The 20,328-nt window shown below is 40.3% G+C and overlaps 2 protein-coding genes across 9 annotated transcripts in view; one reads left to right on the forward strand and one right to left on the reverse strand.

Annotated features, from left to right (window-relative positions):
• Positions 1 to 5,392, forward strand: part of LOC116843175 — a 10,909-nt gene extending 5,517 nt beyond the window's left edge. For all 4 annotated transcript variants that reach the window (XM_032813356.1, XM_032813353.1, XM_032813352.1 and 1 more), the window contains 3 exons: positions 2,455 to 2,561; positions 3,597 to 3,629; positions 5,144 to 5,392. In XM_032813356.1, the coding sequence (XP_032669247.1) occupies positions 2,455 to 2,561; positions 3,597 to 3,629; positions 5,144 to 5,367 (364 nt within the window). In that variant the 3' untranslated portion in view covers positions 5,368 to 5,392. The remainder of the gene's footprint in view (positions 1 to 2,454; positions 2,562 to 3,596; positions 3,630 to 5,143) is intronic.
• Positions 5,393 to 10,042: 4,650 nt separating this feature from the next.
• Positions 10,043 to 19,062, reverse strand: LOC116843196. 5 transcript variants are annotated; one of them, XM_032813401.1, is made up of 3 exons: positions 18,987 to 19,062; positions 10,563 to 10,606; positions 10,043 to 10,483 (listed from the first exon to the last, which is right to left on the reverse strand). In XM_032813401.1, the coding sequence occupies exons 2-3, from the start codon at positions 10,591 to 10,593 to the stop codon at positions 10,224 to 10,226; spliced, it is 291 nt and encodes a 96-aa protein (XP_032669292.1). In that variant the 5' UTR covers positions 10,594 to 10,606; positions 18,987 to 19,062; the 3' UTR covers positions 10,043 to 10,223. The 5 variants fall into 5 exon arrangements, with proteins under 5 accessions (XP_032669292.1, XP_032669288.1, XP_032669291.1 ...); XM_032813397.1 differs by lacking the exon at positions 18,987 to 19,062 and adding an exon at positions 10,784 to 11,233; XM_032813400.1 differs by lacking the exon at positions 18,987 to 19,062 and adding an exon at positions 10,867 to 11,231.
• Positions 19,063 to 20,328: the final 1,266 nt, after the last annotated feature.

The raw sequence follows: 20,328 nt of genomic DNA on the forward strand, positions 1-20,328 counted from the left end.
TATATATATATATATATATATATATATATATATATATATATATATATATATATATATACACATATATTGCTTTATATATATATATAAATTTTTATTAAAATTTTCTTTTTCTTTTTATAGCGACAATATTACTGTTGTCATCTTCAATATTTCGTCGTTCCTTCCACAGAATGTCTTGAATTAATAGCACTTATTAATAGCACTCTTGGATTTAAAACAATCACTATTTTTGTACGTTGAATCGCACTTACATTTAATAAAACAATTAATGCATGTTGTTTATAATAGAAAATTGTTATTTCGTAGGCCGTTGTATGTAAAGTATGTAAGCAAGTGGATGATAATTTAAAACATTTTATAGTACAAATGTGCACAACACAAGGAGAGTGTTTTCTTTCGTCAGTGTGAGAAGAGTACACGGATAATTAATTAAATATACGCTGAAATGTATTTACGCATTAAATTCTACTATTTCGAGAAAATGGCACGAATATTCATGCGGACACGCACGCTGCAACGTCAAACAATTGAAATGAAATTTAATTGAAATGCACTTTGTGTGTCGTCCTCTTTAAATGCGGCTGGGTACTGTGTTATCTTCTACTCTTTTCTTTTTTTTCCCCTTTTTTTTACGCGGTGTTCGTAATTGTACAATGGTGGAAGGTCGGTGGTAAAGCGCGAAAAATGGGAACGAACAGTACGAGCAGCTAAAATGTCGAAGGCAACGAGGAAATCGAATTTGGTTGACCACCTGGAAGAGCGCGGCTGTAACCGGAAATAACGAAGTAGCTCCGACATTAGGACAAAGTACCGTTTCGCTCGTTGCATCCTGAGGTCGTAGACTGATGCAATTTGCCGCAATGCATTTTGGTTACGATAAATAAAAAACGGGAAAGTGTTGGCCTTTTTCAGTAAAAGTGATCGTGCGTTTTTCGCATAATCTTATGCAATAAGATGACCGTTTGAATCACCTTCTAATTAAAAGCAATTTACGCAGTGGATATTTCCGAACCGGTGGCAAATGACAATTGACACTTTGCAAAGAGGTTAGTTATTCTAGTACACTGATTAATAAGGCACTATGTGTCATTTATCAAACGATACATGGCGCGATCAAAGGCACTTTAATGCAAAGCTTGTGAACATCACTCATCGCTCATAGAACTCAAAGTGTTAAGGCGTCACGCTGTCATCGCAATATCAGAATGTCTCACCTTGTCTCATCTCCATTACACTCACCCATCGCTTTGCCACCCTCAATTTGTCATATGTCTAGAACATCGGATAGAGTGAAAGCCAGGGTCTTCAGTTATTTACTGTAGATCAATATTGATGTATTTTCCAGCTTTCGGCAAACTTGGTTTAACGAAATAGAGATATATGATATGGCTTATCTCATAAAAATGTATGTAACAATAATGACGATATTGTTATATCGTTGAGTAATAATGATGAAGCTATCTCACTTTTATTATTCAAAAATAGAAGTGTATGTTCCATCTGTTTGATGAGACAGCCGGGAGGAAAATGCCGGGTCGGGATGCAGAAATAAGGGCGACAATACATCATATATTTAGATGTGTTGAATTTTTTACTATATACTTATTATATTTATTATACTTTTATTATATACTTATTATATACTTTAACAGATTCCAATTGCTTGTTTATAATTTTCAAGGGGAATTTTTATACGCGATACGCTTAAATAGTAGCTTCTTGTATGTTCAAGCTGTGGTATAGATTTTACTTCATTACTAAAATTACGTACTACGCATAGTGGAGCCAATTTCGTGTCTTGATCATTCTAATTGCTTTTCATAATGAGGTTAACGTTTCGCACGAGGAAAATATCGTATGCAGGAAAATGAGCAATATAAAAACGAGACTGTAAAGAATATAAAATTTCTGTTATTTTTATACTTAGATTTTCATTGTATTTATTTATGCTATCAGTTTTAATGTTATTTCCTCGTTAAGGAAAGCTTGTTAGAAAAATTGCTATTATCATCTTGAACTGTTACGCATTCGTGGTATCATTAACAGTACTATAAGAAACTATATACACACACAACCAGTACGCTTTCCCGTTTAAAAGGTTGAAATATTTTATCATTACGCGATAATGGAAGGTTGTTCCGCCTCATCGTGCAAGAAGTATTAATTATCCCAAATGAGAAACTCGTCCTACACGCCTCCCGACGCTAGCGGGTTTAGAATTCCGCGGTTAGAGCAATTTCTTAATGCAGCATTTCTTTAATGAAACTCATCTTGCTAAGATCCCTCCGTTCCGAATTTCCGGCGTAAGCGCTCGTGGAGTATCGGTGAAATTCTCGACGTCAAATTGAGCGCGTTAAAATGCTCAGGGAATATTGCATTGGGAATTTGATCGTCGCTTATATCGCAAATTCATTTGGTCGTGTTAGCGTTAAATAGCGTCGTTTCTCGTTGCAGCGTTCTATTGTGGACAGGAGTATTGCAGTTACGTGGAAAATGGAAACCTGAAGAAAGACGCGGATTAGGCGGACGAAGATCGATTGTAATCCCTGCGAGGACAAGAGGTATGAAAATAATTCGATACTTTCACTGCGTTTGTGACTGCACTGGCTTCTCGCTTTTCTACGGTATTGTGTTCTCGTATTTTCCGAAGTCTCTGGTTATTTCGTTGTTATTTTCCGCGCTGTGTATATGTGCATACACACACACACACGCACAGATATTGGAATCTCGATTTAGCATATTTGTCGGATTTATGGGTAGCGTTATAAAAGCAAGCAAAACACCGCGTATGCCGTCGCGCGCGAGCACGTTGTTCGTTTAATTTATTTCCGTCTAACGTGATAATAAAGTGCGCCGCGAACTCTGTATCCTGGGGAATCCTGGAACGGCTTTTCGTGGGAACGGGCGAGGGTACCTTTGGGGCTGGTGAAGAAGAAAATAAAACTAGGAATCGGACGGTACGACGGCGTGGCGCATCGCCGAGGAAAAACAGCGGAAACGCCAGCGGGAGAAGAAGGGAGGCGGGGAGGGAGTGCGACAGGTAGGCGGATTCCCGCAGGAACAACTGAAGATGTAAATCAATGGGTGATAAGGGCGACTGTCCCGCAGGAAGGGGAAAGTCGCCCCTGCATCCTACACAATCCGAAAGGAGGATGGCGAGGCCGCGGACTGGCTCGTACCAGGGAAAGGTGGAACCTCGCTCCATGGAAATGCCTCGTTCGAGAATTATTTATTCGTCGACTTTAGACGAAAATTTTCGCTCTTAAGTGGCTTCGCCTCCCCCCCTCTCCGCTCATACTTCTTTCAACCGTTCCTTTGCCATCTTCGTCGTAAACTCCTTTACTCCCCTTTCTTCTGACCATCGATTGTGTCGGGCCGTATCTTAGGATAAGAGCGACCCAATTGTGCTCTTGACTCCAATGAGTCTCGGATTAAAAAAAAACTCACAAGGATGTCTCGTGACGCGAAACTAATCGATCTTGCTTCTCTTTTGCAAACGTGAAACGGTTGATGCATAAAATTAATTGCATAAACTTTTATATTTTTCATTACATGGGATTCATAAATTTGATAGGAAAAACAATTTTTTGTTACAGATCTGGGCAGTAGTATGAGGTTGACTTCGTTTAGTGAGTGATAAGTATTTTACGTTGTTCTCAAGGAAATTGGCACGCAGACTGAATCCATTTTATATCTTAGTGAGCGAAAGAAAAAAGAAGAAATTCAAAGTAATAGATATAAAAATGTTAGATTTATTTTTCAAATTTTTTAAAAAATCGATACAATTTCCTTGAAGAATTCAAGTTAATGGGTATAAGGGTATTTATTAAGATTATTCCTAAAACTTCGTTAGAGATCAATGCAATTTTCTCGTAGCTTTATTAGTTTTAGTTTTGTCGTGAAATGGAGATGGAAATCTTACGATAATCACGATTAGATTTTGTTCGCGTACACGTCGCTGAATGAAATGATCGTCGCGACTTCTAATTTCAGACTATTTACATTCGTATCTCGCCATAACGCTTTTCGGATTCGAGTCTTCCGTTAAATGAAACTTTCAGTTGTATTTTGAAAGTAAACTTTTCACTGATATTGTGGAATAATCTTCACACTGATATTGCGGAGTATTCTTCGCACTGATATTGCGGAGTAATCTTCGTACTGATATTATGGAGTAATCTTCGCACTGATATTGCGGAGTACTCTTCGCACTGACTTCGCGGATTATGAATCGCAATTTTTTATTCGCGTCGGGAGTGCAAGTCGCGAATATTTTCTTAAAATATTTGAACTTTTATAGATAATATAGACATTTGTTGGACTAATTCGTCAATTCCGATGCCGTTTTTCGCTAAACAAATTCACAAGTAGTAGAATATCGCAATAATCTTACGATAATCGCGATTAGATTTTGTTCGCGTACACGTCGCTGAATGAACTGATCGTCGCGACTTCAGACTATTTAGATTCGTATCTCGCCATAATGCTTTTCGGATTCGAGTCTTTCGTTAAATGAAACTTTCAGTCGTATTTTGAAAGTAAACTTCTCACTAATATTGCGGAGTAATCTTCGCACTGATATTGCGGAGTAATCTTCGCACTGATATTGCGGAGTAATCTTCGCACTGATATTGCGGAATAGTCTTCGCACTGATATTGCGGAGTACTCTTCGCACTGATACCGCCGAACTATCATACGTAAAAAATTTACGTCATTCGCAATTTCGCGTTCGGTATTTGCGATTTTTTTATATACATATTCGCGTCGCGATTACTTTGTTCGCGGATTATGAATCGCAATTTTCTACATTCGCGTCGGGAATGCAAGTCGCGAATATTTTCTTAAAATATTCGAAACTTTTATAGATAATATAGACATTCGTTGGACTAATTCGTCAATTCCGATGTCGTTTTTCGCTAAACAAGTTCGCAAGTAGTAGACTATTCGTCGAGTACCGTTGAAATATAATAACTCGTCTCGAATGTATTCTTGTGTTGAAACTCGCGTTGTACTAAATATTCGTTAAATAGTTTGCTAATTCCGAACTCGCTAAACGAGTTCTTAGATAATAAAACGCTTGTAAATAATAGTTAATATTCCCACATAATAATTGCGTTCATATATAATAAAACGTTCATTAAGGACTGTTGAAACGAACGTCGTGTCGTGAGTATAGTGAAACAAAGTACAATGGCAACGCGCGGAGGATGCAGAGGGCTCACGACACTACTTCCGGGTGCAGAGAGACGCAGCGGCGTGTATCGTTGGTGGACTTTCACTGGACGTCGCTGGATCTAGTGAGTGATAAATTCAACGCCCACAGAGAGCGTCATATCGCATGCGTAGTTGTAAATTGCATTGATTAATAACGAAGGGAGTAAGGACAGTTGCGTATAGCAGTTTAAAAGTGTTAATATTCGAATAATAAATTTAATATTCGAGTGTTCTATCTAACACACATTTTCATTACATTTACGTAATATATTATTTACATTTACATAATATACATTATGTTTACATAATATATTATTACATTTTCATAATATATTATTTGCATATTACGTAATATATTGCATATTGCTCCAATTATATTAAAATTATTCGAATTTTACATTTTTAAACAGCATCATGTAATTGCCCTTACTTTTATATATTATTTATATCTGAATATTTTTTTACATTTTTGATATTTCATATGTTATATTTTTATGCGATATATATTTTTATTGCATTTATTGTTACTGTGATACATATTGTGATACATATTGTGATACATATTGTGATACATATTGTGATACATATACATTTATGCCTTTGACTGTCGTTATTCGCAAATTTGCGAATAGCAAGACCATCATCGTAACGTATAATTGAAATTCCTAATTAGAAACGCATGAGCACACTTTGTGCTGCGAGATAGGACGTTATGATACACTTCTCCGATGTAATAAAACGATGATTTTGCGACAATGCGCATCAGCTAATATTCGTCGTAACAAGAAAAGCATCCGTTTACGTGTCGGGCAGATATATTTCTCCTTTCGACCTGATTCTATTATTTCGACTAATTAAGCTAGGAAACGTAATCCTGTTCTCGACATAATGTACATCACATTACATTGCCGTTTGCGGTACATACACCATTTACCGGCTCTGAACGCGATCGCGCAGCGAACGAACAGCAAATCGTGGCTGATTGCTTCGGGGATCTCTCGATTTCAACGAGAGACGTACGACTCTCGCTCGCGGAATTTAACATAGCGGTTAACAGTTGCACGAGATAGCACGGACAGCGCGGCGGTCAGATAAAATGCAAAACAATGTCGGTGACACGTAATTAGTGGCGACGCGACTGCAAATCGTCGCGTGACGCGGATTTACCGCTACGCTCTCGTACGTTTTCTTCCCTCCGTCGGCGACTTTTTCCCTTGTTTTTCCGTTCGCGGCTACGTCCTAACTCGCGCGCTTCTTCTTCTTCGCTTTCTCTATCATCGTTCAGACGGTTATAGCTTCCGGAAAGCATGAAACGCCGGGGGTGTGGGCGCGCGGCAGAGCGTTTGAATCATTGTTTCTCCCCTCGCCATTCAATTAAGGCAAAGATTATCGGCCTTTCGGAAGTTACTCTCGAGTCTCTACCCACGTAGCGGAGGCGAGCTTTCGCGTGATATATGCCGCAGTTCTATATGTGGAAATCGAGCCGCGTGGGTCGACGTGTCGTTTGTAACCTTAATGTCCGCGAATCGTAATAACGGTCATTCCTTTGAAACGTCGGGAACTCGCCTTTTCTCAATTACCCGCGACGACGCCCGTAGATCGAATACACGCGCTGTCATTATTTCGTCGGTTGGGAAATTCTCAAGTTAGACAATTCTCACCAAGTTTCCGCTGGAGTATTTTAGTGACGAACGAACGCGTCTTTCACCTTTGAATTTTATGCCCCTGGATTCGCGATACACATAATATTTTCACATGCGCACAATAATTATTGTACGATATATACAACAGTGTATTATATACGAATGTTGCATTTAAAATTTATCCTTTTACCGAATAATAATCGTTTAGCCCGAATTGAATTTTCGATTAAGTTATTGGTTAATGAAATTTCCCGTTTATTGAAATCCCCGGTCGTACGTTAATTCCTACGCTCGTGCAATTCCGCCGAAGCGTCGCGCATCGGCTGTGCATCTCGCTGCGGCCGTGCGATCAATCGTTGCCGCGAATTATTCAATGTTATCGTTATCATAAATCCGCCGGGTGTCCTGTTCACGTTCGCGTTCTGCGCCCACCGGAATGATCCTGATAAATTATCGTGCGCGTGGGGGAAGGGGGGAAGCACCTGCGGATGCTGACGGCTGCAGGAGACGTGCATACGCTTAAATTTTTGCGTACACATACGTGCCAAAACTGTGGAATGTAAACAGGTAGAAATACTTGCACGTTTGGCATACTGTCGCGATATTATATTCAAATATTACGCTACGCACTCTGCACATCCTGCGCGCTTTGGAGGTTTTAGTTTTGCCGTGGAAAAATTGTATCTGCATCATACGTGACGCGAACACGTGTATAATTATTTCGAGATGTATGAAAACTCGGATACAAATTAATTTAATATACATGATATATATATATAATTTATTTATTTATTTATTTATTTATATATTTATTTATATATATTAATATCGAAACGTCATATTGGTTTTTCTTCTTTTTTTATTTATTTATTTTTTTTTTTTAAGTTATCGGGAGTTGTCGCGCGCCGTGTATTATTTATCTCGCGAAAACGTTACATATATTTTATTTCGCATTTGCATGAAGAAAACGTGCCGTTTCGCATTCCAAGTTATAATGCAAAAAGTTGGGCGATAACTTTTATTGCGGACGTGTCAGCAGGGAGACACAGGCGTTATGATTGGCGGATGATAAGACGATATGTTGTTTCGCAGTTGGCTTCGTGCAAATCGCTGGTTTATTTTCGTATTCCTCCAAGCAGAATTTATTGACCGTCGTTACACGCGTGAAAAATAACTTGCGACGTATAATTAAACGTCCTAATTAATTCATTTAGCTCGTGAGGGCACGCGCTCGCGCGCGGCGTCCGCGATATTAATCAAGTACACACCATTATTTTGACACTCGTAATTTATCTATTTTCTTGCGTGCATCAGAGTTAATGTATGTTAAACGTGCGCAATAATTCAATTTGCATGTTTTCGCCACTTAGTGCACGCAATTGATGTCGTTTGACGGTATTTAATTATTTTCATATTCGCGACGTATGTGAACGGTGCGTGTAATTAACGTTATTCAACATCGCCGCGTTGTCGCATAATTTATTCGATTCGCGCTAAACGGCAAAGTATCACGCGCGAAAAGTATATTCGTGTTTTGTTTAAAACTAAATATTAATGCAAACTCTGCATATGCGCGACGGATGCGCGTTTTCATCGTCGTCAAGCGTTTAAACGCTTTAAACGCGTGAATTATTCGAGAGGAATAGATGGCTTCGCGCGTATTTTGTCCTCTCGAATGTTTCTCGCTGGAGAAATAGGTCGCTCGCCGTCGTTGTTGCGTTTACCATATAGAAGAAAGATATCCCTATGTGCGATATAATGCGAGTATCAACCACGAAGCCATAACGCTCGGCATAAAATACAGATGTCTACGGTAGATACGATTTTGCGGACTCGGCCTCCAAGAAAGGAATTCGTTTTGTCGCATGCTAGCCTCTAACCATCCGGTCTTGACGTGCCTTTTTCCATGTAGAGTATTACGGCACCGACTATCATTTATCCCAGATTGCAGACAACGTTAGAGTCCGCCACAAAATTCATCCGTGCAATCAATTTTTTGTTGCGACGTAATTCAACGCGTTCGCCACCACACTAAATTTTTTAAAAAATTCTCGCCGCATTTCTACGGATCTCTGCACTGAGAGAAAAAGGGAATGGTTGATATAATTAAAATTATAAAGTGAGAGTTATTTTTAACCCCAACTATATATATATTTTTTTTGTTATTCTAATACGAAAATGATATTAATATGCATATAAGCTCATTAACATAAATATAGAATTATAGTAGAATTTACTAAAAAAATGATTTTCTTGACCATAATTTATAATAATTATTTCTCTTTGTGACTATATAATTACAAACACTAAATTTTTTTTTCAGTACACTGAGAAAAAATTTATTAAATTTCAAAAACATTTGTTTGGATACAACTGTGAACATATTTAAATTAAGTAATTATTTTCTAAAATTAAATAAAGAAGTTTTAAATATAAATTTCTTTCTTTGATTTCAGAAGACAATTATTGAATTTAAACAAATATGTTCACAGTTGTATCCAAACAAACGTTTTTTCAAATTTAATAAATTTTTTCTCAGTGTGTGGATAATATATACTTTTTTATTATATATCCTATAACTTACATAATAAATGTTTTTTTATTGTAATCATAAAGAGAGTATCGGAAAGGTTAACTGAAGCGTCACGTGCACTTCGAGGTGATAGGTAACAATCGATGTTAGAAGACAAAATCAATGTTACATAAACGATTCCGCTTTTCCCGACTTTAGCGCGAAAGGGAGAAAGTTCCGCGACGTTAGCATACGGTGAGGTGAAGGGCGGGAAAATGAGTTAAAAAATTCACCCACTCGCGCGCGCGTAGCTTTAGCGAGTGAGAGAGAAAAGTTGTGCTCGTTCGAATATTCACGCTCCTTCGAGATAAAGTAGGATTAGGAAGAAAGCAATGGCGCGCGCGCTACGTGAGTTTCGTAGATAACATTTAGAATGTTCGAATGAGTGACCGAGGCGAGGCAACTTTTATCGGATAACGGCACGCTAAGGAATTTTTCAAAGAGGTTTCCATTACGTGTAGCACCTCGCGGAGATTGGACTGCATCTTTTACAATCGGCTTGTGAATATTTGAAGTTGTGCAACGGCGATACGACCGAATACATTCGTGGTGCGGAAGTTCCGCACGGGTCAGGTCAGAGACATTCAAATGAGGAGGGAAATCGTCGTGTCCTTGAGCTTATCAGTACAACTTTATTCACGCGTTTTATTCCCCGGTCAGGATAACGCGACAGTTATTTCGTTCAACAAAATTATATCATCTTTCATCATCATTCTCCGTTCGCAGGATACGCATATGCTAGTTGAAGTAATAACACAGTTGTTACTCATTTGCATTATCGTCGAAATTAAAGCTACTCCTCAATTTCGTCAGTCGGGGGAAACCCATCAATCTTATAACCCATTAGATAAAACATAATTTTTAATATCCACATGCTTACGACCATGATGAACTTGTCAACTTTGTCAGCGATGCAATAATGGTAGTATCGGAATCGATTGAAGTAGTATCTGAAATCTTTCCTCGGCGGCTCTTTCTTTTTTTCTCTCTCCTCGACATCGTCTAGCTCCTTTTCCTCGAATTCATCTTCTACTTTTCGCAGCTCTTCTTTTTCTGCTCGTGAAATATACGAGAGAAATAAGTAGACCCTCGATAAATAGGACAGATAATGGAATGAGTAATGAACGCTCACTTCTTCCTGCGGTCTCGCCGATACCGTTCATAATGTCGACGTGTCTGCGAACAATAATAATTAATTCGCCAATCTGCTTCGCCCTTCCGTCTTGACGATAGATCTGCCCTCAGTAAAATGGCAGGACGTATGTATGTGGCGGTGAAAAAACAGGTATTCAAACGTAACGACGAACGTTGTAAATAATTGCTTACTCATAAACGCGCAGTTATTTCACTCACAGCTTCCGAAAGGGAGATATTCGTGCGAATTGCATACGCATCGTTGCGCCTGGCGTTTGTTGATAAATACTTGATTTATCTACCTGATTCACTAATGTGGCGAACGTGAAATCGTGGCGATCGCGCAGCAACACGATGACGTTAACCGCATCGAATAAACCAACCGACAATTCGCGATTCTCGCGAATACGTACAAATTCACTGTGCTGTGAGCGCGGATGTGTGTAATTCTTTTCGGTAACGACCCGCGACTTGCAGTCTGCGAACTTCGTAAAGAGACCAGAACGCCGCGCCGATATCGAACGGCGAACTGCGACGCGAACTCCGAAATGGCGAACGTGTGTATCGAACTTTTCATTTAACGGTGTACTCGAAATCATACGAGCTGTTTTGCAGATAGTCACACACGCGCAGGTGCACGCGCGCGCGTGGTGTATGTGTACGCATACGTGCTTTCCCGTGCGGCGTTTACCGTGAACACGATCGGTCGAAATGACGACGTAAAGGCGCAGCTGTTAAGCGCGACTTTATGTCTGGAGAGATAGCGCCGGGTACCGTCGATATATCGCTGTTTCGCGTTTTAGCTGGGCTTACGTGTCCCGTAAAGCTCGCTCGTAAGACGTCGACGTAATCGAAGTACTTTCCACACGGTGGGAGCGATATGCGAACGTACCCGGGAGTTTCATTCGGTCCTTAATTAATGTTAATACGCCTGAACACAGCGGCGATGATTCTGACACGAACCGAATTGCACTTATAGTGTTTACTTGCGAGTGAAATAACATTCGTCGTTTTCGTACTGTTAGAAAATGCTGAAAATTTATGGTTAGTAAGGCTCCTAGTCCTTGACCACGGAACTCTTGATCAATGACGTTAGAAGCGAGAAATATATGAAAAGTTTTTGAAATAAAGAAATATCCATAAAATGACTTAGTCGTTCGGGCATATCTGTAGAATAGTTCAAGCACTTTCCTCTTGCTCTGACAATTGCCTTAAAATTAATGCAGTCGATCTTTTTAACCTATTTTTCATAATTCTACCACGTTAATTTTTCAGTTATTTCTTGATTTTTGGAGCGGGAGAAAGAATTATTTTACATTGATTACAAATATCATTTGTTGAATTTTATTTTAACGTATTTTGCAAGAATTTTTGGCACGTATTTTCTCACTTCTGATGTCAGATTAGGATGACCGCGGCGAGGAAACAGAAGCCTTGACAATTTACAGCGATAGGAAAAAAAGACACGAGTAAACGAATTATTTAATTATTACACGTAAAGCTTGTTAAAAATAAGAATCTAAGATCTCAGTAGCGCGTATGTAATATTAAGTTGAGAGAAATAAGACAAGATGCTTAATCAATATAAGCTCAAAAATTTATTCTCGTAAATTTTTGTGACCTAAAATCCTCAGAATTCTTCTCTTAACACATCGTGTGTAGAACCACGATATATATATATATATATATATATATATATATATATATACATATATGTATATATATATATATATTCTTGAATATATATCGATAATTATGGTACAAAGGGAAATTTGCTTTGACAAGAACTTTGATTGCGCCACGGCGAATTAGAGGAATCCGTTCCCTTAATTAGCTACTGTTCAGAGGAGCAGGCGGCCGACAAACGATTCACGGTCGACGGAGCGCTACGAAACATTTCGAAACGCACGACAAAGCCGACCCGCGTTGAATGAAAATTAAACCAGCGCTTTAACGTCTGCCTCGCGAGGGAAGAGGACAGGCATCGTGGACGCGGCACGGGAATTATGTTTTCGCATTACGGTCCCCATTGAGCGACAATGGTCGCAACATTGCGTCTCAAATTGTCGCGCCGTACATCACGGCCAGACATGTATTTCCGACCGGATTCGCCGGACGTTTCAAAGGTGACTTAAATCTTGAATTTTGTACAAGTGCTGCATCGTACAGGCAGTTTTAACGGGCGAAACCGCCTCTTCTATAGTGCATAGTTCCTCGCGGTCTCTCTTCTCTTTTTTTTCCCATTAGAATATATCCTGATGGAACAGAACAAGGAGAAAAGCCGCGAAGTCTTCCGTATGTATGTGTCGTCGTCTCTGTGATATATTTCTTTCTAACGCGTGAATGTCGGAATGGTTAGAGTATCGGCGTAGCAACGATCGTGTTAGTTAATCCGCTCATATCGACTATCTATTTGTCTCGTTTTACATGTCACGTTGTAAATTATGCTAGAATAACATAGGGCTCTTTTTTCCTTTCTCCCGTAACACGGTATCAGAATTTCGCGAACGTGAAACGGGCGTCTCGTTTTGCAACGTGGATGCGTAATAGCCCGAGCATGTCTACCGTGTCCGATCACACAAAGTGACTATTTTCAGTTTATCTGCTGTATTCAAACGAGCAAAGCGGTCTTTGACTTAAACGTGTGCTTTGGTATGCTTCATCGTCAACAACGCGAAATACATTCATTAACTTCGAAATTTCCTCTCACATCGAGCCTCGCGAAGCCGGGTAATGCTGCTGCAAAGAGGATTCCGAAAGTGGTCAGAACGGTTTCTGCAATATAATCTTTGTTTTCTGCGCGTCGTTTATCGTGTACCACATGCAGTCACGGCCCGCCTTGCCGTTTCATATGCGAAATATTCATATATACGTCCTGATAAATCTCGGTAGCGACGGAGGCGAAAATAATTTCGAAATTAACTTCCAAATTATAATCTTTAAATACGCACTGTTAACTACGCAGTGTGCTTATCAGCTTATTACAGTGGTTTTTTAAATCTTCTTTTTCACTGCCGTTTATCGTATCGTTCTAATTAAAATTGCAAATGCTCTAAATTATCACATGAACGTAACAGAGTTCATACACGGAGAGAATTTCATAGTTAAAATTATTGGATTTTTTGCACAATCGAGCAATAGATCAACTTTACAGTGATTCACTGTCCTTTCATTTTACATGTGCTGTTTATATTTTGCGTACTGAAATGGGCTATTAAAACACTCGCTACAGAAAAAAAAACATTTTTGTTTTAAAAATATTTTGTTTTAAAAATATTTTAATTTTTGATACGTAAATTTCAAAACGAAATCGCGTAGTTAAACAAAGATATCAATATGTATCAATACGTTTTACATGATTCGATAAAGAAAATTTAAACAAAATTGTAACATTGTGTGTGTATATGTGTGTTAAAATTCCGAAATTTGAATTTTTTTAAAATAACATAACATTGTGCTTATAAGTGAAACAATGATTGTTAGTTTAAGTACACTAGTTTTGAGTGCATATTAATTTTTTTTTTGTTACGTTTCCAAATTTACTATGTTTTTTTAGCAAATTTTTAGCAAGACAGACCTTATTGACAGTTTATTCCTGGACTGTTGAAAAAACACAGTAAAATAGGAAAAAAAATTTATATGAAAAAAGAAACTGTAATATCCTCTGTGTACTTTCGTACTCACGACTGCGGATATTTCGCCTAAGACTATGATTCTTCAAAAGTGCTTCGAATATGAGGGCTACGCCACTGTGCCGATTTAGCAATAAGCCGTTTGAGTTCGTATACCCTCTGTGGGGTTGAGACGACACTTTTTCGCGTCGCGTGCAACTTGAATTTTGACCGTAACGTAGTGCTCATATTGTGTACAAACCTTAAGGCTTATTGCGACGGGAGCTTTCACGAAAAACGGCGGAGATTTCGTCGATGGCACGTGACTCGGGTGCGATACGAGGGATCACCTCACCGGCGGAGAGAGAGCCGGGAATTTCTTTTCGCTTCTCAATTTCGTCATTCGTCAGTCTCGAAATGCCCGGGTGATTTCGTGCGCTTTTGTTTCTCGCTGTGTTTTATAACGCGTTACGATCAAAACGGCACGTCGGGGCATCGACCCGGCCGCCGCCGACACCGCCGCCGTCGCCGCGTTCGCCGACGGATATATGTCCGGGACATTTGTTTTCGCGCGCTCGATACTGTCGGGGACGCGAACGCGTGCAAACATCCATGTGCCAAATGATAAATACATCTTGATGCCGACTATGAGCACGAAGACAGAGAGTGATAAAGTTGGGGATAACATCGAGCGGGGGACGAGATAGCGCAACGAAACGCAAACTGCCGGCCGAAAGTCCCTGGTGTCCTCATCGCGCGACTGTGACTTGTAAACATTAAAGATTTTTCACACGGATTCATTTCTCTCTCGCCGACGCGTCCATTATTAAAGCATCGAGTTGGCGGGAACGATAGTCGGGGAACGGACGGTATTTACTTGGATATTTATGCGCTGTATGCACTCGCGCAAATAAATGGCGTTCGCGTCGCTCGCGTGCGATGGCAACATCAATGTTTGATAAGAAATACGAATGTTAAAATCGCGGGATCTCTCGCCGACGCACCGGATTGCAGTCTCGCGCGCGCGCGTTTGGGCGTGTATCGCGCCGATAAACGCCGGACAAACATTTACTTATTCGAGCGGGGAAACAACGGAGAAATCTCACTCTGATAGAACGATCGATGCGGGATCTTGGTTATTTTTTTCGACTTGTCTCGATCGAAACTTGACGTGACGGATTCGCTCGAATGCAGATTGTGTGTCTGCGAACGCGTAGTTATTGGCAGATGGCTGGCAGGCATATATTCGGGCGAGTCGCGTTGCAGGAGGAGCGAGCAGCGTGCGTATAACTGGGACAGCCAATAAAAGTCCGATGGAAACGATAACGAGCACTCGTCAATGATCCTACATGGATATATCTATTATTTTTACCCTCGTTTCCTGATCGTTTATTTTTCGGCTTTATTCATTATTTTCACCTCGCGACTGTCGCGACTGTCTGCGCGGGCTTTTTCACTCCCACCCTGCCTTTTTTTCTTTTATTTTTTTGTTATCACACCGCTCGTACCAGTTACATAACATAGATTGCTACTTTTTAAAACAGTCGCGCGCGGCTGCAGGCGACATCGCGGAGCGCGATACCGTCGCTTGTCAGCGTTTGAGTGCGACCGAATAGTCGAGTGAAAAATTCGCGCGATTAAGGGAGGCACGTGGTGAGAACGCTGCTCTCTTTTTTTTATGTAATTCGCGCTCTAGTCGCGCGCCGTGTTTGGAAAATCCGCGGATGGCATAAGAGCGCAGCCGTTGTAACGTTCCGCGATTCATCGATTATCTCTCCGCGGGGGGCACTCAGAAATTATTACCCCGGTCGGGTAATAATTCGAACGCGAGCCGAGGTTCGAGAAGCGATTTAATTACCGTGAGAAGTTTCAGAGTCTTAAAGACGCGCAATTTCTAAGGTAATGAAAGAGTCGTAAAGAAATTGTCGAAGCTTCGGCTTCTATCGGAGATATTGAAGTTCGAGCGAAACGAATTAATCGGAAGTAGTTTCATGTTGTATTTGTGCGCCCAGTCGTGATAGATCGAGAATCGCGATGTAAAAGAATTGGAGGGGGGATATGTCGAAGGAAGAAGGAAGATTGTTGTGTGCTACAAATACCCGCGAATATACCCGTGAAACAGTGCAATATCGAAAATCGTTTGTAATTAGCGAATCTTGACGAATGATTGTTTTCCAGTCCACGTAATAAAAACTCGAACTAACTGCTTTTTTTGCATCAGAACTTAGTAACATCAACTTATACAAACCGGATAACTGATTAAGACCCAAAATTAATTAATGTAAAGGCTGTGAGATTAACAACCAAAAGTAGAGAAATGAGAAAAAGTGCTTATAAAAGTTGAGCGCTGGAAAGAAATTCCGCGCATAATTTTTCAGTTCTCTTATAGACTCTTTTTTCCATTTTTATTTTTCATTGTTAATCTCAGTCATACATAAATCGATTTCGGGTTTCAATCTGGTTTGTATAAAGTGACGTCATCGCGTCCTGGTAAATCATATTATGCAACGTAGGTAGTAATCAGGATCTTATTGATAACAAGGATTATGATAACATGAATTAGATAACAGATAATTAGATAAGAATTAGAATTATGATAATAATCATTAGAACTTGGTAATGTCATTTTGTCAGATTAAACAACCGAAATGAATCTGATGAGGACTGTGGGCTAAATTTTCTAGTCGGATTACTCGGCCGCGAATAATTAATCGCGCGATCAAACGTTCTTCCATCAGTGCGTCAGTGCGGAGCACCAGCGGAATATCCTATTTCGAATAAAGCCGTCGTTCGCACCGTAGCAATTTCGTCTCAATTCGTTCGAGGTTGCCGCGGAGAGTTACTGTGGCTTTTCCTCGGTCGGCGGATCTCCCGGTTGCGTATAGAACGCAAAATAGTTCGCTCCCTCGTTTCCGCTCGAAATACTTTCCGCATAGTTCCGGCGAATTACGTGGGTATGTACTATACCCGGCAGTGCGATTTAAATAGTTCGAAGGGATTTGCCGCGGAAAAATCCGATAAGAGCTTCCTTAGCGTTCCGTTTGACGATTTGGAGCCCAGCAATTCCTACAATTTCGCCTCCGCCATCCATTCCTCTTTTCCTCTTTTCAATCGTCCCACCCTCTCGAATCTCCACGGCGGCAAAAGTAAACGGGCTACTTTGTCCGTAATATTTAATGATCTCCTCTTTCCGCACTCTCTCTCTTTCGCTCCCTCCCCCCATCACCCTATCTCTCTCTCTCTCTCTCTCTCTCTCTCTCTCTCTCTCTCTCTCTCTGTCTCTCTCTCTCTCTGCGCTCGAGGGATAAAGGGAGTGGTGGAAATCTTGAATACTAATTTATTTAAAGTACGGTCGTTAATTGAATCATTCGATGGCGCATCACGAGAGCGTGGAAATCTGATTTCCTTCTAGGGTACGTCCTTGCGCGCGCGCGCGCGAAGGAGACGTAGGATGTTCCGTATTATAAATAACTCGAGGAATGACGAGAGCGCGGCGTGTGCGGAAGGGAGTGAGGAAGAGAGGATCTCGTGCGATGAAGTTAGCGGTGCGTACCTAGACGAGGGTAATAATGTCGCGAATAATCTATCGCGAAGTTGTCAGTACGTCGCGTCGAGAATACGCTTTAACGGCTTGCATTCGCATATGCGCGCGCAACTGTATAATGTTTCTGGCAAATAGTAATCTTCGAACGAATATCTTGTTTCGCGTTGCATAACGCACGATATATTCGGTATCTACGTTATACTGTAGATAGATAGACAGGCAGGCAAGCAGACGCGTTGCGCCGAGCGTTACGCAAACATCGGTGTTTCCTTTCGGCGGCATTTATATCACGTGTGTACGGCTGATCTATTTGTTTCTCGCGTACACACATACTCGGATACGAAACGTGCTCGCGTCGCGTCGCGCAGACTTGTCCCACCGTGATAAAAACAGGAGACGGCGTATTAGATCGTAGTTAAAGCCTCGCGAAGCGTTAACCTCCCGTGAAGTAATTAAAAAGTGTGTTCGTAATCAACGCGACGATCGGCAGCGCGGGGGGGAGGGGACGATCTGTGGAGCTGCCGCTTTAACGGGAAAATTTTTCCCTCGAGTGAGTTTACCGGCAGTTCTGACTTCTCTCGCGAACTCGATGCCGTGGCAGGTATATTTTTTCCTGACGGGCGGCCGCTCGAATTGAGCTGGGAATTACGTGGCCCCCAATTAAATTTCTCCATCCGCCCGGCGGTATGATTCGAAATCGATACCGGCTACCTCGAATGACATCGGCTAATGATGTCGATGGGCTGATTCGATGAGTCGACGGGGAAAAAAGCGAAAATCAAGAAGAGGAAGAGAGAGAGAGTTCTTCCGATTCGCTGAGAAGGGCGAGTTTCTTGTGTTTCTTATTAAATCTCGATGGTAGACAAGTTGTTTTTCACGACGAAATGAGATTTGGCTTTAGGAGAGCACTTGAACAATCTCAGGTTATTTCGCGTATAATTTAGATTTTTTTGTTACGGTATTGCTTTCAATTGCAGCTCATCTTCGTGTTATTTTCACGGGAAGGTAGAACGGTTTACGAGATCGTCGCGAAGACATCTGTACAATGTATTAATTCATTCTGTTTCCACGCGACGAAACTAGATTTGACTTTAGGAGAGCACTTTAGGAATCTCAGGTTATTTCGCGAATCTCGATTTTGTGTTACTTCATTCCTGTCAGTTAGATCTTATCTTTGCGTTATTTTCGCAAGACTTTGCAACACGATTTGTGAAATGATTGCGAAAACATTTGTATGACGTATTAATTAATTATTGTTTATACGTACAGTCTTCGTGTCTTTGTTTCTCGAATGAGTATTTCTCGTTAAAGCGTGATACAACTCCGTTCGTCGATTCTACTGGTAATTTAACTTCCGACGGTGCGCCAGCGACAAAGTTAAATCGAACCCGAATGAAGGTCTTCAAGCGTGTTCCTACACCAACAAACGGGAGTAGAGCCTAATCGTCAGAACGAAACTCATAACATTTCGCGTATATTAGACTACTCTGAAGCGATTATTATCAACAATTTTTCATCATCAACGTGCCATGTTTCTTGATAAACGGAGATAAATAATTTTTAGCAAAATCGTCGTTTCTACTGCATATTCGTAGTGACAGCAAAAAAATTTAGTTGACGTAACTAATTTTACAAATCATTCGTTATCAAAGCAGAAGTAGTTTCGTTGCCAGGATAAAAAAATTTGTTGAGTGTATTTGTCCTAAGAATCACGTTAATTTGCTATCGATGCAAATAATGTATTCTTAGCAAATTTATTTGCTATCGGAGCAAAGTTGCAATTGCTTATGTAAATCCATCATGGTTCTTACAGCAAAATAATTTGTAAATTCAACAAATTATATCCAACAAATAGTGATTAGTACTCTTAGCGAATCTTTTTGCTGCCCATATAATAACAAAAAGATTTTGCTAGACTAGTAGAAAATTTGCTGGGCCAGCAAATTATTGTTCTCCGTGCATTAATCATTACGTTTATTAAAAATTTAGTTATTCAAAATAAACGTGCTTGACATATTTAAACGAAAAGAATATCTTAGGTAGGAAATCTTAGGTTTTGGCTTCACGAAATTCCTATATATTTTGATATATAAACAATTATTGTGGCAAAAAATCATCCGCCATTATGCAATAGGGACAGCATGGTTGCGTTAAAAAGGACCCTTTATACGTACCTGGCGAGCGAGCGATCACAGGAGCGTTAATCCAGGCGACAAAAGATCGCTTATCGCATCGACACCTCGTGTAAACGAAGATTGAATTTTCGTCGGTCAGTCCCTCCATTTTCGATAAGTACTTAACCAAGCGTGCGGGTTTCTATACGGGTTTACATCGATCTCGCTCGCGATCCCCTTTTTGAATATAAACGTGCAAGGAAAATCACGTCGCGGTTGTGTCGTCGGTCTCCATTGTACAAATTATTCTCCTCGTATTTCGTCGCAGCGATTTTTCCTCGATCGTCGTCTTCGACGATGGCGTCGAGTTGCTTACTTTTCTTGCTTTCGCGCGATATCATCATTGCTTTAGCATCGGAAAGCATCGAGTTCCTGCGAAAGCCTTGGCATGGCGAACGGATCGTTAATCGGGAGAAAAACTGTTGGCAACGTAGC

This window comes from Odontomachus brunneus, unplaced genomic scaffold (genome assembly GCF_010583005.1).
Source record: "Odontomachus brunneus isolate Ranch 3 - 2012 unplaced genomic scaffold, Obru_v1 Obru_scaffold_030, whole genome shotgun sequence".
In the NCBI taxonomy this organism is placed as follows: Eukaryota; Metazoa; Arthropoda; class Insecta; order Hymenoptera; family Formicidae; genus Odontomachus; species Odontomachus brunneus.

Bases quoted from the DNA above. Each gene is read 5' to 3' on its own strand.
- LOC116843196 (XM_032813397.1), bottom strand. From the start codon at position 11,163: ATGATTTCGAGTACACCGTTAAATGAAAAGTTCGATACACACGTTCGC. The intron at 10,607-10,783 runs GTGAGTGAAATA...TATTGTTCGCAG, and splicing joins ATATCTCCCTTTCGGAAGCT to ACACGTCGACATTATGAACG. The intron at 10,484-10,562 runs GTGAGCGTTCAT...TTTCACGAGCAG, and splicing joins CGGCGAGACCGCAGGAAGAA to AAAAAGAAGAGCTGCGAAAA.